Below are 14988 nucleotides of genomic sequence, written 5' to 3'. Positions count from 1 at the left end.
TTCATTTGCTCCAACTATGGCACTGAGCATGGTGCCTGGAACATAGTAGGCGCTTAATAAATGTTTATTTACCAGTTGACTGAGGACAGTGTCAGAGAAAGGCCATTAGAAACTTCACTCCATTCTACTCCATTCACAGATTGCAACTCCCATCTTTGGCCAGCTGTCTTTCATTCCAGTGATTACAAGAGGGATTAATAAAATCTATAACCACTATTAGGAAAACAAGTGAAAACCTGTTCCCTATGTATGCAAAACAAAGTTATTGAACAGCAAAAGAAAAGAAAAGAAAAAGAAAATCTTTCCATCTGATTTTGACCTTTCTTATTTTGAAATACATCTCCCTCATTTTTCCATCACATTTTTGTTGCTATTATAAGATTGGATAAATGATGATTGAAGTTACAAGTGAAAGCATTATTAAACAGATAGTCACCTAGATTTGATAGAAGTTTGATTTTTTTGAAGACCTTTTATGAAACAGAATTCAGTATTTCAGAGGGTTGACATTCAAATTCTATTCATACAAAAGGTTTCTTCTTTATGCAGCCTAATGTGCTCAGTATACGATGACAAAAGTTTTCCCAGAATAAGCTGCTGCTCACTTGTTTGGTGAATGGGATATCCAAGTTATTGCTTTTTTTGTATTTTTAGAGACTTCATTCTACACACAACCTGATGGAATTATTACTAGCCAAGCACCCAGGAATACCTCCTACCTTGAGAGATGGCAAACTTGAGGAAGAGGTAATTATCATTATTCACTTGGGAAGAGTAGATTTTTCAGATTTTATGCTTTCTGCGATTGATATTTTTAAGTGCATGCAACATTTTGGAATGAGTGTGACCATAGTTAGCCAGCTACCTTTACTGCTTTTAACCTTCCTGGGATTGAATTAGATGAAGAAGAATGTCAGCACCTGTAATTATATTTTTCTCTTGAGCTACTTGCTATTTCTTCTACTGACTTTTGGTAGCCAATTACATAGTTTGGAAATAAACAGTAAATAAAGGCATTTTAAAGGCATAGCTGTAAAAGACTTGGTTTAGGGAGAAAGGTTTTTTGGGTTTTTTTCATATTCTAAAATGTTTACTCTACCAGATAAATTTAACCACAAACCAGGGCAAGAAACATTGTAAAGGACTTCCATCATATCTTCCATGCTTATCATTTTCCCTTTTGTCTCTATCCCCCATCCCCAGTATCTTTTATAACCTGCAACAACCGGTGCTTCCTCCTTTCCTTCCCCCCAAGCTACTCCAGGCTTGTAAGAACCCTTGTTGGTAATACAGGCTACTCATTTGTCCCTGAAGAAAGCTGAAATGTTTCTTTCCAACTATAAATCTATGATCCTAGCCTAACTGATCACATTATAGGATTTCTTTTTTCAAGCACCCTTAACAGTTATTCAGATTCTCTTTAAACATTTCCAGTGACAGGGAGCCCACTATTTATTGTGATAGCTTAGTCTATTGTTGGATAGCTTTAATGTTCAACAAATAGCCATATTGCAAATGTTGGGTTTGACAAGATGAATACAAATAGAGGACAAGTAGAAGAGTAAAGATGCTTGATATATAAAGGTAATTGGCCATTTTATTTTCCTTTTGCTAATCCCAACTGTATTTGTAGTGCCACATACATTCAAATAATACATGTGTACACACTAGAATACATGTTTAAGCTAAGTAGCTAATTAGTATCAGTCATAGAAATGTTCTTAAAATGTCCTACACAATTGCTTTGAATCACTTGAATAAAGGTCTTTTTATTTTTAATTTCAGGCTGAACAACTTAGACAGCATTACATGAGTAAATCCAATGCAGAAGTTGCAGAAGCCCATCAAGCTTTACAGCCAGTTTTGCAGACCATCCGGGAGCTTCAAAGGAAGGCAAGCTGTGGTTATTGATTTGTCATAGTTTGACTTGGCCATCTGTAATCATGATTGGTTTTTAGATTGTTCTGTAGTTTTTATACTATTAAGATTGAAAAAAAATAAGCCATTGTGGGATATGGTATAAGCCTACCAGAAAACACATTAGTTCAAAGCAAATAAATAACGATAATATTGGGAGGGTGGGGAATGGATTTTCTATTCAAGTTCTACAGTTCTCAAGAGATTGAAAGAGTATGAATTGTATTGTTTGGGTTCCAGTCATCAGGGAGAAGGAAGAGTACCCTCAAAGGACCTCATACCCGAAAGAGTAAAGACCTGTGATGGGGTGATGGAGATGGGGGAGCGGACAGACAAAATCTAGACCTTGGAAACCCTGTTACTGGAATGAATTGCTCAGATGTTACAAATCCAAGATTAATGGGAAACTCTTGTTCAGTGGGCTGGGAAGTACTTTCAGCTTTTGGGTGTATCTAATGAATTATAATGGGTAATTTGTGGGGGGAAAAAAGATTTTTCTGTATTTTTTAGTCAGAAGATCTGCCCAAGTTTGAATTCTAGCTCTGCTACTTACCAGGAATGACAATACTTTTTGCTATTTTGTGGGATGTTTATGTAGCAAGGGCCTTAAAAATTATCAAATGTTTTATGAATATCACTTCAAGTGTGATGTCACCACTTCATCTGCCATATTGTGAATTGACATAATGAGTTGTGAGATTGTGTATATTTGAGTTTACTAAGAGTGTGAATCCCCAACATTTTGATGCATTTTTAACCTGAGACTTAGTGATTTCCAAAAAGATGTTTTAGGGTTGACAGAACAGTAATGTTATACCCTTTGGAGGGAAACAAGAACATCTTGCCCTTTTCAAGATTTCCATTTTGTAAAATAAGTATAACTGGAAGTCCCAGATAAACAAATAACTGCTTTTTATTCTTGAAATAAAAAGTCACTTCTCTCCCCATATCTCTTCATCAAACATTTTGCATTTTTGTGAATGTCTCCATGAGGTTATCTTAGATGATGTTTTGTTTAAAATCTAGTTATGCCACTGGTAATTAGGTGATTAGAAATATTGCCCTTTTTTTCAAGTAGCAGTTTTTTTTAATAGAATTTTCTTTTCCAAAATATATGTAAGCATAAATTTTAACATCAGTTTTTTAAAACTTTGTGTTCCAACTTCTCTTCCTCCCTCCATTCCCACCCCCCACCCAACAAGAACTCAAGCAATTCAAAATAAGTTATACATGAGTAGTCATGGAAAACATTCCCATATTAGCTAGTTGTGAGAGGAAACAGTCAAAAAAACCCAAAACTTCAAATTAAGGAATTGTCAAAGAGGAAAAGAAAAAAAAAAGAAAAAAATTTTTTAAATGTGCTTCCATCTGTTTTCAGATACTATCAGTTCTTTCTCTGCAGATGGGCTGCAATCTTCATAAGTCCTTCAGGGTTATATTGGATCATTGCCTTGCTGAAAGTAACCACATGCTTCCCAGCAGATCATCTTACACTATGGCTGTTATTTTGTATAAAGGACATTTCACTCTGCTTCAGTTCATGTGGGTCTTTCCAGGTTTTTCTGATAGTATCCTGTTCATCATAACCTGTATATAGTACCTTAAGCTTGACAGAGAATTTTCTTCATAAAAGCCCAGAAAAGTAGGTACCATACGTTTTGCCATTATAATCAATCATCATAACTATTTCCCTCCATCCCACTCCCTTCCCATGACATTTACTCTATCTTCTTTTTACCTATTCCTCTTCAGAGGTGTTTTACTTCTGACTATCCTCTTCCCCACTCTTCACTCCCTTTTTTCACCCTTCCTTCCTTATCCTTCTCTCCTCCTACTTTCCTGCAGGGTTAAATAGATTACTCCTCCCAATTGGGTATGAATGTTATTCCCTCCATGAGCCCACTTCGATGAGATCAAGATCCCTGAGCTAATTCTGTGTTCTAGATTTTTCTTCCTCCCTCCCTCCTCGACCCTCCCTATGAGATCAAGCAATTCAGTATGTCATACTTGTGCAGTAATGCAGAACATTTTCATCTTCCTTGAAAGTGTTTTGCTTTTTACAGCTCTCTCCCTCAATCTGCCCTTCCCTCCTTCCCTTCCTCCCCCCCATCTCCTTCCCCTCCCTCAGGGCAAAAATATATTACTATACCTACTTGAGTATGTATGTTAGTCCTTCTTTGAGTCAATTCTGACAATATTAAGGTTCACTCACTCCCCAACTCCTTCCCCCTCTTCTCCTCCTCTCCATAAGCTTTTTTCTTGTTTCCTTCATGTGAACTACCTCTCCCCAGACCATCTCTCCACTTCTCCCTCCCCCAGTCTATTCCTCCTACACCTCAACCCTATTTTAAAGATGTCATCATGGGTTAGTTAGGTGGCATAGTGGACCCAGGAGGCCCCAAGCCCAAATCCAGCAGCAGACATAAGAGACCCCACCTTGTGCCCCACAAAGAACAAAACAAATGCTTTACAGATATCATCCCTTCATATTCAGTTCAGACCTGTGTCTTCTGTGAATTCCTTACTGAGATAGTTCTTATGAGTTTGAAGAATTATCTTCCCATGTAGGAATGTAAACAGTTTTATCTTTTAATATCCCTCATTAAGTCTTTTTCCTGTTTACCTTTTTATGCTTCTCCAGGGTCTTGTATTTGAAAGTCAAATTTTCTATTCAGTTCAGGTCTTTTCATCACAAATGCCTGAAAGACCTCTTTCTCATTGAAATCCCATTTTTGGCTCTGAAAGATTATACACAGTTTTGCTGGGTACGTGATTTTTGGCTGTAGTCCCAGTTCCTTTGCCCTCTGGAATATCATATTCCATGCCCTCCGGTCCTTTAATGTAGAAGCTGCTAGATCTTGCTTTATCTTTATTGGAGCTCCACAGTATTTGAATTCCTTTTTTCTAGCTGCTTGCAGTATTTTCTCCTTGACCTGGGAGTTCTGGAATTTGGCTATAATATTCCTGGAGGTTTTCCTTTTGGGATCTCTTTCAGGAGGTGATCGGTGGATTCTTTTGATTTCTGTTTTAGTTTCTGCTTCTAGAATATCAGGGCAATTTTCCCTCACAATCTCTTGGAGGATGGTGTCTAAGCTTTTGTTTTGGTCATGGTTTTCAGATAGTCCAATGACTTTCAAATTATCTCTCCTAGATTTATTTTCTAGGTCAGCTGTTTTTCCAAGAAGATATTTCACATTGCCCTCTATTTTTTCATTCAGTTGGATTTGCTTTACTGTGTCTTGGTTTCTCATAAGGTCACTAGCTTCCATTTGTTCAGTCCTAATTCTTAGGCAGTTATTTTCATTAGACAGTTTTTTAATCTCCTTTTCCATTTGGCTTTTCAAACTGTTGGCTTTTTTCTCATGACTCTCCTGCATCGCTCTCATTTCTCTTTCCATTCTTTTCTCCCTTTCTCTACTTCTTCTTTCTAGTTCTCCTACTTTCTCTTCAAAGTCCCTTTTGAGAGTTTCCATGGCCTGAGACCAGTTCATATTTTTCTTGGAAGCTTTGGATGTTGGAGCTTTGACCCTTTCATTATCTTCTTCTGAGGTTGTATTGTGGTCTACCTAACCCCCAAAGAAGTTTTCGATGGTCTTCTGCTTTCTCTGCCTACTCATCCTGGCTTACTATTTCTTGGCTTTTAACTCCTTCTTAAAGTGTGGCACTGCTTCCAGGACACACTGTTCGAGGTACAGTGTGGCCCAGGCGATGGTTGCGCTTCTTCTCAGCCTGCCTGGCCTCGCTTTCCTTTGGTTTTAAACTCTCCACTGGGGTTGGGGGGGGTGGGGTCTGCTTCTCAGCTCCGCTCCTGTTCCCAGCTTCAGAGGGTCCTAGGTGTTTTGGTTTGGAGGTGGGGGAAGGTTTTAATCTCACCTGGCCTGTTCTCTGGTCCGGAGATAATCTCAAGCCTACTTACTAAACAGCCAACCAGCAAAGCTTTCTGTGGTGTGGTTCTTGGCTTCCATGAGCCTGCTCCCCTGCTCCCCTCCCCCACCTGGGCCTCCCACCATTCAGGATTTCTTCCTGGTTTGCCGCTGGGGTGGGATAGTCGAATCCTTTTCCCCAGTCCACTGGTACCCCTGCACTTACCCCGCCTCAGCCAGCCATTTAACCCGGCGGCACACTCAGTTCCAGAAGACGCTGATTCAGAGGCTCTGGGCTAAATTCCTCAGGCGGGTGTCTGGTGTGTCAGCTCGATTGTGGAGTTAGGCTTTATTTGTGGCCCAGTATGGCCTCCTGAAATCTATCTATAGCTGGAGAAAACTCTCAGCCCGTATTTTTGTGTGTTTTTCTGCCCCTGAGGGTTCTTTTATTGCTATTTTTGGGGGTGATTACATCAGGAGCTCTGTGCATTTAATGTCTTTCCTCCGCCATCTTGGCTCCGCCCCAAATATTGCCTTTCTTATAGGTAGAGAAAAGAACTATAGATTGCCAGAATCAAATTTGTATTCCAGAATCAAGTGAGTTAACCTCTGTTTGCCTCAGTTTCCCTAACTATAAAATGGGGATAATAGCACCTACTTCAGGGTTTTTGTGAAGATAAAATTAGATAGTATCTATAAAGCACTTAACAAACCTTAGAAATGTTAGCTATTATCCTTATTTACATTGTCATTTGATCCTTACAATAACTGTGTAGATACTGTCCATATTATTAGTCTCCCCATTTTACAGATGAGGTAACTAAAGCTGAGGTCAAGTATCTTGCCCAGGTCACACAGCAAAAATCAGAAGTGGGGTGTGAATCCAGGTCTTTGGACTCCAGGTCTATCATGTGCTCCGTTCTGCTATGCTGCCTCATAGTGCATTTATCTTTGTTTTTGGTTTGGTTTTGTTGCCTGTAGGCAGAAAAGCTCTTTGAGGGCAGGAACTATCTTATCCTTTCATTGTAACTCTCGAATTACTTAGCATAGTGTATGTTTTATTTATAGACATGCAATAAATATTAATTTGATGATTGATATTTCTGGTTTGGTTTTTTTTCCCCCACAGATACATTCAGGCTCACCTTGGTGGCTAGATGTGATCCAATCAGCAATTCAATATGCTATCGATGAGGAGCTTGTTCAGCGTGTGCAGAATGAAATAACTAGCAACTACAAGCAACAAACTAGTAAACTTTCCATGGCAGAAAAGTAAGAAATGTAGCACAGGAAAAAACAAATAGGAAAAAAACAACTAAATATAAGTGTTTCATTGTAATATCTTTGAGATCAGACTTATCTTATTAATTTCTGTATTGCTCATGGCACTTCAGAGAGTACTCTCTCTCTGAGAGGCCGTGTGACATGGTGAAGAGCTGTTCACTAATTGTGAAAGATTTTCAAGTCTCATTTTGGACTCGTACTGACTGACAGGGTGACTGTGGGAAAATCACTTGACCTCTCAGTCCCCCAGCAAACCTTCTGAGGCTCTAAATTGAAGAGTAACTATCCATATTCAGAGTTCCTTAAATCACTGAAATTATAGATGTGTTCCCAAAAAAGGAATGTGGATACGAACTGGACATATGGTTTCATTGGTATAGGAAGCCTCCCGGTAGGTGCCTTAGACCAGTGCAGGTTGATATGTTCTCTGCAGTTTGTAGGCTTAGAGAGTTTGCCTAGGTCACTGAGAGGTTTTCTGACTTGACAGATTTAAACAGAGAATTTCTGTCAGAGGCAACATTTGAACCCAGGTCTTCTTGGCTTCAAGGCTAGCCTCTCTGTCTACAGCTCCATTCTGCCTCAAAAAAGTGCCTCTTTTGTCCCAGGAAAAGTTTTGTTTTGTTATGTTTCTTTTATGTCTGTTGTAATCAAGCAAGACTGTCCTTGAACCATATTTTGGGAACCTCCTCCCCTGTCCTACTCCATCCTGCTGTCAGTGGTCTACTCCCTTCTGGTGATGGGCACACTTCCCATGTCATTCACTTTTCATGACTGCCAAAGTTCCCTGCTATTAGGAAGGAAGAAAATAAGCATTTATTAAGTGCCTACTATATGCCAGGCAAGATGTTAAGCACTTTACAAATATTACCTCATTTGATAACCACAACAGCTCTGATAATGAGTTCCCTCTCTCAGATAACATGACCTCATTTTAACACAGAAGCCTTCAGTGCCTTCACTTAAAAGTATGAGCAATTAGTAAACCAGATACTATGAGAGACATAATGGAAAAAGACATTTTAATGTGTTATAATTTTCCATGTCACTCCCTCCAGACATCAAACATAAAGTCTCTTTCACCTCTAAATCAGTGAACTATAATCATGTTCTGAAGGGCTCTAAATGCCAAAGTGAGGAGTATATTTTTGCTGGAGGATAAAAAGCCACTGAAGATTCAAAGTTGTTTGCCTTATTATTGCACTACTTTTCAAAGCCATGGGTGTGTTTTTTCCTATTTGTTTTTTCCTATTTGAAGTTGATTACCACTCATCTTTGTTAAATAAACTTTTCTGCCTTTTATTATAGTATCAAAGTTAGAAAAGGGCATGCACTTAGATATTAGTGAAGTTATTTTTTTTTCTTTTTCTTTTTTTCTTTTTTTTTGCGGGGCAATGGGGGTTAAGTGACTTGCCCATGGTCACACAGCTCTAGTAAGTGTCAAGTGTCTGAGGCTGCGCCACCTAGCCACCCCCAAGTTATTATTTTTTTTAATATTGTTTTTTTTTTTTTGGCAGGGCAATGAGGGTCAAGCGACTTGCCCAGGGTCACACAGCTAGTCTCAAGTGTCTGAGGCCGGACTTGAACTCAGGTCCTTCTGAATCCAGGCCCAGTGCTTTATCCACTGCGCCACCTAGCTGCCTCCTGAAGTTATTTTTTGAGTATGATTTTGTTCATATGGTTCAGCTTTGACAGTCAGAAAGCTTTTGTTAAGTTCTCACAGCGTGCCAAGCACTGCACTAAGAAATAGGGATACAAAGAAAGGGGGAAAATCAATCCCTGGCCACAAGAAGCATACATTCTAACGGAGAAGAGACAAAAAATAAATAATTAGGCACATAGAAGATATATAGAGTAGATGAAGTTACTCTAAAGGGGGAAGGCCTTAGCAGCTGCAAGGAACCAGCTTCCTGCTGAAGCTGGGATTTGAGCTAAGGCTTGAAGAAAGCCAGAGAATCTAAGCAGCAAAGTGGAGGGGGAAGGACAGTCCTGCTGGGGAGATAGGCAGGAATAGCAAAGACATAAAGATGGGAAATGAAGTGTTGTCTTGGAGTAGTTACAGGAGGTCCAGCTTTGCTAGATCTACAGTACTTATATTTCATTATTTCTCTCTCCATGCCAAGTTTGGTACCTATAAGCCCCGCCAAAAGCATCTTATTTTTTCTTTCTCCTTCCTAACTTTCTGGGTTTTCTTCCTCTCTCATTATAGCACCTATTGTTCGCCTACTTTTTTTTATGTTTGTATTCCCCTTTATCTTTTATCTTTGTGAAAAATTTTACTTCTTTCCTCTTTCAACCTTTTCAACTTCTACATAAGTTCCCAGCAGTTTCCTCCCTCTCCTACCTCTTAAAAAAGAGGAACAGGGGGGCAGCTAGGTGGCGCGGTGGATAGAGCACCAGCCCTGGATTCAGGAGGACTTGAGTTCAAATCCAGCCTCAGACACTTAACACTTACTAGCTGTGTGACCCTGGGCAAGTCCTTTAACCCCAATTGCCTCACTTAAAAAAAAAAAAAGAGGAACAAGAAGGTTGCGTAGAAGTAGGAAAACTAATGGAGGTCAGAGGTGTCAAACACAACTCTCCAGAATGCAGGAGATTAAAATGTAACTGGAAAAAACTCAATGAAATAAAAATATATAAACATAGATAATGTTATAATGTCGTTTTCTAAGTTAAGATGGGGCCCATAGGGATCTTTATGTGCAGTTTCTTGGCTCAGTATTTATTAGAGCTTGACAGCACTCTTGTAGGTCATTACTTTTTGATAAGAGTGTTGCCCTCTCATAAAAGGTGTGGGAGGAATGCATCAGAGAACAGAATATTTTACTTCTCCGGTAGATCTTAAGCTTCTTGAGGCTGAGAACTGGTTTTTGTTTCAGCTTTGTATCCCTTATGCCTACCACATAATCTGAACTTGTGATTTTTTGTTGAATTAAATTGAAGATTGTGTGCTTTTTTAGGATGGGACTGTGTCATCTAGTACTTTTGTGTCCTCTTTAGCAACTAGCATATTTTTATGTATGGAAGCATTCCATAAATACTTGATGAAAGGTATAAATGAATAGATAAATACTTTCTGAATGTTAGGCATTCAGAAAGGCTTCGTACTACAGGGTTGCTGGGTGAAGTTTCACAGCATCTCTGATGCCCCCATAATACTTTATTTGGCAACCATTGCCTTAACCACCCTGACCTGCTTTATGTTTTGTTGTTGTTGTTGTTGGCAATCAGGTTCCGGGACTGCAGAGGTCTTCAGTACTTGCTCACAACTCAAATGGAAGAGCTAAAGAAATTCCAAAAACTAGTGAGAGAGGCTGTGAAGAATCTGGAGGGACCTCCATCCCGTGATGTCATTGAAGCTGCCACAATCTGCCACCTTCGACCTGTCAGACTGCCCCTCAACAAGTAGGTAAAAGAAGAAAGCTTGTATTGAGGTGTCATGCCCTTATCAGCTTAGATTTGTTTCCTTAGAATAAATAATGACTAAAGTAGTGGAGCTTTTTCATTTAGTTTCAGAAGAAAAAAGTAAACTTCATATTGATATAACTTTTTTTTAAGCAAGCTTTAAACACTTTCCACTTTCATCCTGCAATTTGCATTCATTTTTTCCCCACAAAATAGTTGAAAATTTAATATGTGCATATGTTTTTCCTAAAATGAACAAATGGGTTACAAAATACTCAACACTCTCCTCTAAATTACCCTATTGCTGGTTACAGCTGAAAATGTTTTTCTTGGTGATCTCTTCTTTTCCAGCTGTGTCTTTTGTAAAGCTGATGAATTGTTCACGGAGTATGAGTCGAAGCTATTTTCTCACACGTAAGTTCCCTGATTGCTTATATCCCATTGGGAAAACGAAACATCTTATGGGGTATAGTGTTCTGAGTCTGAGATTATATTTTCTTCATAATGATCATGCTTCCAAGTTTTCTACTGGAAAATTAACCATTGGAAAAAAGGGATTAACAACAGTATTTATAAGTTATACAGTTTTTCCCCCAGAGTAGCTGTGTGTACATACATACAATATTGTGTATATGTATGAATATATAGATACACACATACATATACACACACATTTTTTTAAAAGCTTTAACTCTTTTATAGACAAGGTAAGGATACCCAATAAAAGAGTTTTAATGTATAGTTTTCTTTTTACTTTTAAGTGGTGTGGATTAAACTTGCAGGGCAATCCCAGCAACAAATCATCTGTGATTTAAACATTTTTTCACCAGCTGTGGGGGTAGGGGTAAAATGAAGTCAGGTGCTTGTTTTCCCAAGGAGGCAGCTGAAGAAAGAGGGGATTCCCCAACCTGAGGATGCTTCTTTTTTTTTGTTTTGTTTTTTTATTTTTTGGGTGGGGGGAGGAGGGGAGCAATGAGGATTAAGTGACTTACCAAGGGTCATACAGTTAGTGTCAAGTGTCTGAGGCTGGATTTGAACTCAGGTCCTCCTGAATCCAGACCTGGTGCTTTATCCTCTGAGCGACCTAGCTGCTCCCACCCAAGGATGCTTCTTAAGAACCCCACCAGGCAATCTGTAGGTGATAATAGTTAATCCTGAAGCAAATAACAACCACCACCACCATAATAATAATAATTATTATTATAATAACTGGCATTTAGGTGGAGCAGTGGATAGAGTGCTGGGACTGAAGTCAGGGAAATCTGAATTCAAATGTGGCCTCAGACATTTTTTGTGACCTTGAGCAAGTCACTTAAGTTCTGTTTGCCTCAATTTCCTCAACTATAAAGTGGGAATAATAATAGCACCTACCTCTCAGGATTGTTGTGAGGATCAAATGAGATAACACAGGCAAACCACTTAGCACAGTCCCTGGCACTTAGTGTTAGGTACATGCTAGCTATCATTAGTACCATCATCATCATTATTAACAGTTTCCTCCGTATACCTTATTTCCCCTCTTCCTTCCTGTGCTCCTCTTCCCCTTTACACAAACTCCAATAAGTTTCAAAATCGCTATAGTTCCCAGAGATCAACAGAGAGGTTTCCATAGCTACAATGGCTAATGCAGCAGACCAAATCTGGATGATTTTGGTTTTTTCCTATCCCTCCCCCTAACCATTGCTCACTCACATTGTTTCTCCACCAAAAGCAGAGTGTGGGCAAATTCAACAGGTATCATGATGAGAACTGGTTTTCCCTTTTATATTTCAAGGGTAAAAGGCCAAACTGCAATTTTTGAGGAGATGATAGAGGATGAAGAAGGCCTGGTGGATGATCGGCTACCTACTACAAGCCGAGGACTGTGGGCAACAAGTGAGACGGAGCGCTCTTTGAAAGCAATCCTGTCTTTTGCCAAAACACACCGACTGGACCTCAGACTCATTGAAGAAGGGAATACTTCAATGGAACTCTTTGAAGCCTGGAAGAAGGAATACAAGGTAGAATAGGAAAACTTTCTATTTGAACTCTGCAGTGAATGATCAAGAGGCAGAACATCAGAGCAAATAGAGAGCTGGCCTCAAAGCCAACCTTTGTTCTAGGTTTAAGCCTTGCCTCTGTGACCCTAAACAAGTCACTTATCCTCTTAGCACTCTAAACAGCTCTAAAATCCTTAATTGCAGAGAAAGTGCCCACACACATTGTTGTCAAGGGCGTTTCCTCACTTGAGAGTTCCCTGTGCTAATGAAAATCACAGGTTCAGTTCCCATCTCTCTCCTTTATTGAATGACTATGAACAAATTATTCATGAAATAATTATGTAAATATTAAGCTATTCATTTAGCATTCAAACTTGAAGCTAGTAAAAATCCTTGCAAAAAGTTAGTCCCACCTCTGATACATTCTCCCCTTTGGCTTGGACTGTTATTACTTTGATACATTCATGGGTCATTTACATCTTTTGAGCTTAGAAGCCCTCCATACCTTCTCGTCCTGTATGTTTCTTGTCTTTTCAAAAATTCTCATTTCCATTCAGTACACGGGAAGCCATTCTCTCTTATGACAGTAGGTAATATCCACATGTCATTGTACCACTCAGGCTGTCCATCTGTTTTTGCTTCATAGACATCTCCAGCTGTGATGTTTACACTCCACTTGGGCTAATATCTCTACTCACTTCCCATTTGAGATTAGGACTTTGTCCCTGGAGCCACCCTGAGCTTTGTGAGGCCTGCTTTGCCCTTAACTTTCTCAGCTCCAGGCCTCCAGCTACACTTCCTGGACATCTCCAGGACTCTGCCCTTCTACCCACTTTCATTTATATTCCTTTAGTAGTTGTCTTCCATCTTCATACTGAAAAGTCCCTGAGAGCAAGGACTACTTCCATCTTTTATTTCTTTCCCTAATACATAGTAAGCACTGAATAAATGACAGCTCTAGTTACCTAGCTGCATATCTACCTGTCTATCTAATTTTCATCAGGTCACCTCCTTTTCCAGGCATACATATCTGTTTTAATGTCTTTTTGCCACTCTTAGTACAATTCTATGAAATTGGAGAAGAGAAGGATATTCTGTAAGTCTCAAATCACACACCACCTTCCCCAAGAAACTTGGGCCATTTCTCCCCAATTGAAAAAAAAACCTCCCACCTTTATACTGATATGGCACTTTGGTATAAACTTTTGTATGGAGCTTCTCTCTCTCTCTCTCTCTCTCTCTCTCTCTCTCTCTCTCTCTCTCACCTTTCTAGTATAAACACCTATGTATTTATCTTATATCTCCTATAAGACTGTAGAATCTCTATGGTCAGAAACCATTTATTTATCTTTCATTCCCCAGCAACAGCACTTGTTCTTTTGGTATTTATACACTCTACTGTAATGGACTTCTCGTCACTGCCCTGGTTTTTCTGATCAGATGGGTTGGAGATAAGAGGAGAAACAATGCATTTCATGTCTAATCATAGACTCACTCCTTTGACAACTTTTTGGAAAGCTGAAGGCTTATTTGGAAAAAAGCAAACAGTTTACTTGCTTTTCAGAATCCAACAAAATTTCCCTTAACCACAGAAGACAATGAAAGTAGTTAAATTACGTGGTATCCCGATGAAGCAGTTGCATAGAGTTTCATATACAAATGGTAAATTTGGATAGAAATAAGCATTCTGAGCAGATAATTGCAGTTAAGTCAGTCAGTCAGAAGATATTGTGGGTTATGTAAAAATGCATGTGACATAAGAAATTATAGTGATGATTCTGTTATAAAAGAGCTTTGTACAATTTATATAATATTGATTCAGAGACTTCTGGGATTTGAAGTAGAAATAACCTGTGAGATTATTTAGTTCAATCCTATTATTTTACAAATGGAGAAACTGAAGGCCAGAGAAGTTGTTACAGGGTCACAAAGGAATTAGTCAATCTAAGGTATTTTTAAAACTCTTGTCAACAATTCTGTGAGGCAGAGGTGAGGAAAGAATACTAGGAAATACATGAATAATAAGATATGGGCCCAACCTTCCAGGTGCTTCTAATATAGTTATGTTGAAAAGTACCATAGGGCTCTCTAAACTAGCCCCTTAATTTGAAACATGAGGTGAAGTGAATTTGATTCTGCCCAGCTGGTCACACAACTGGTTAGTGTAGAGCCCAGAACCAAAGCCCAGATTGTCTAATCTCTAGGCCAGCACTTTCCTACCATATGTTGTGTTAGTGCTATAGGTGAGGGAGCACTAGCTCTGAATCTGGGGACCTGGAATCAAGCCCCTTCCCTCATGCAGTGATCATAATTTGTGGTGTGTTTTCCCTGCTAAATGGCCTTGAAGGGGAAGTGGGAGCTCAAGGGAACTGTAGTAAGAACTTGATATCACATATTTAGCTTATTAAAAAGGGTGTTAGCCCAGACTTCCCACATTATTCATCTGAATTACCTCGGAGTTTGGTTTCTCTTTCCTTTCTTACTCATCTGTATTGTGTTGAAATTGTAAGTTTCCAAATTAGATAACTAAAATGGTGTGGTTA

The 14988-nt window shown here is 39.1% G+C and overlaps 1 protein-coding gene across 2 annotated transcripts in view; it reads left to right on the top strand.

The window, feature by feature from the left end:
* SHPRH (SNF2 histone linker PHD RING helicase) overlaps positions 1 to 14988 on the top strand; it is a 117507-nt gene that overhangs the window by 58547 nt on the left and 43972 nt on the right. For both annotated transcript variants that reach the window (XM_044002820.1, XM_044002821.1), the window contains 6 exons: positions 655 to 747; positions 1786 to 1893; positions 6910 to 7052; positions 10293 to 10466; positions 10818 to 10880; positions 12241 to 12466. In XM_044002820.1, the coding sequence (XP_043858755.1) occupies positions 655 to 747; positions 1786 to 1893; positions 6910 to 7052; positions 10293 to 10466; positions 10818 to 10880; positions 12241 to 12466 (807 nt within the window). The remainder of the gene's footprint in view (positions 1 to 654; positions 748 to 1785; positions 1894 to 6909; positions 7053 to 10292; positions 10467 to 10817; positions 10881 to 12240; positions 12467 to 14988) is intronic.

The sequence above is a fragment of the Dromiciops gliroides genome, chromosome 4 (genome assembly GCF_019393635.1).
Source record: "Dromiciops gliroides isolate mDroGli1 chromosome 4, mDroGli1.pri, whole genome shotgun sequence".
NCBI lineage: Eukaryota > Metazoa > Chordata > Mammalia > Microbiotheria > Microbiotheriidae > Dromiciops > Dromiciops gliroides.
This window is presented reverse-complemented; position numbering and strand designations above follow the sequence as displayed.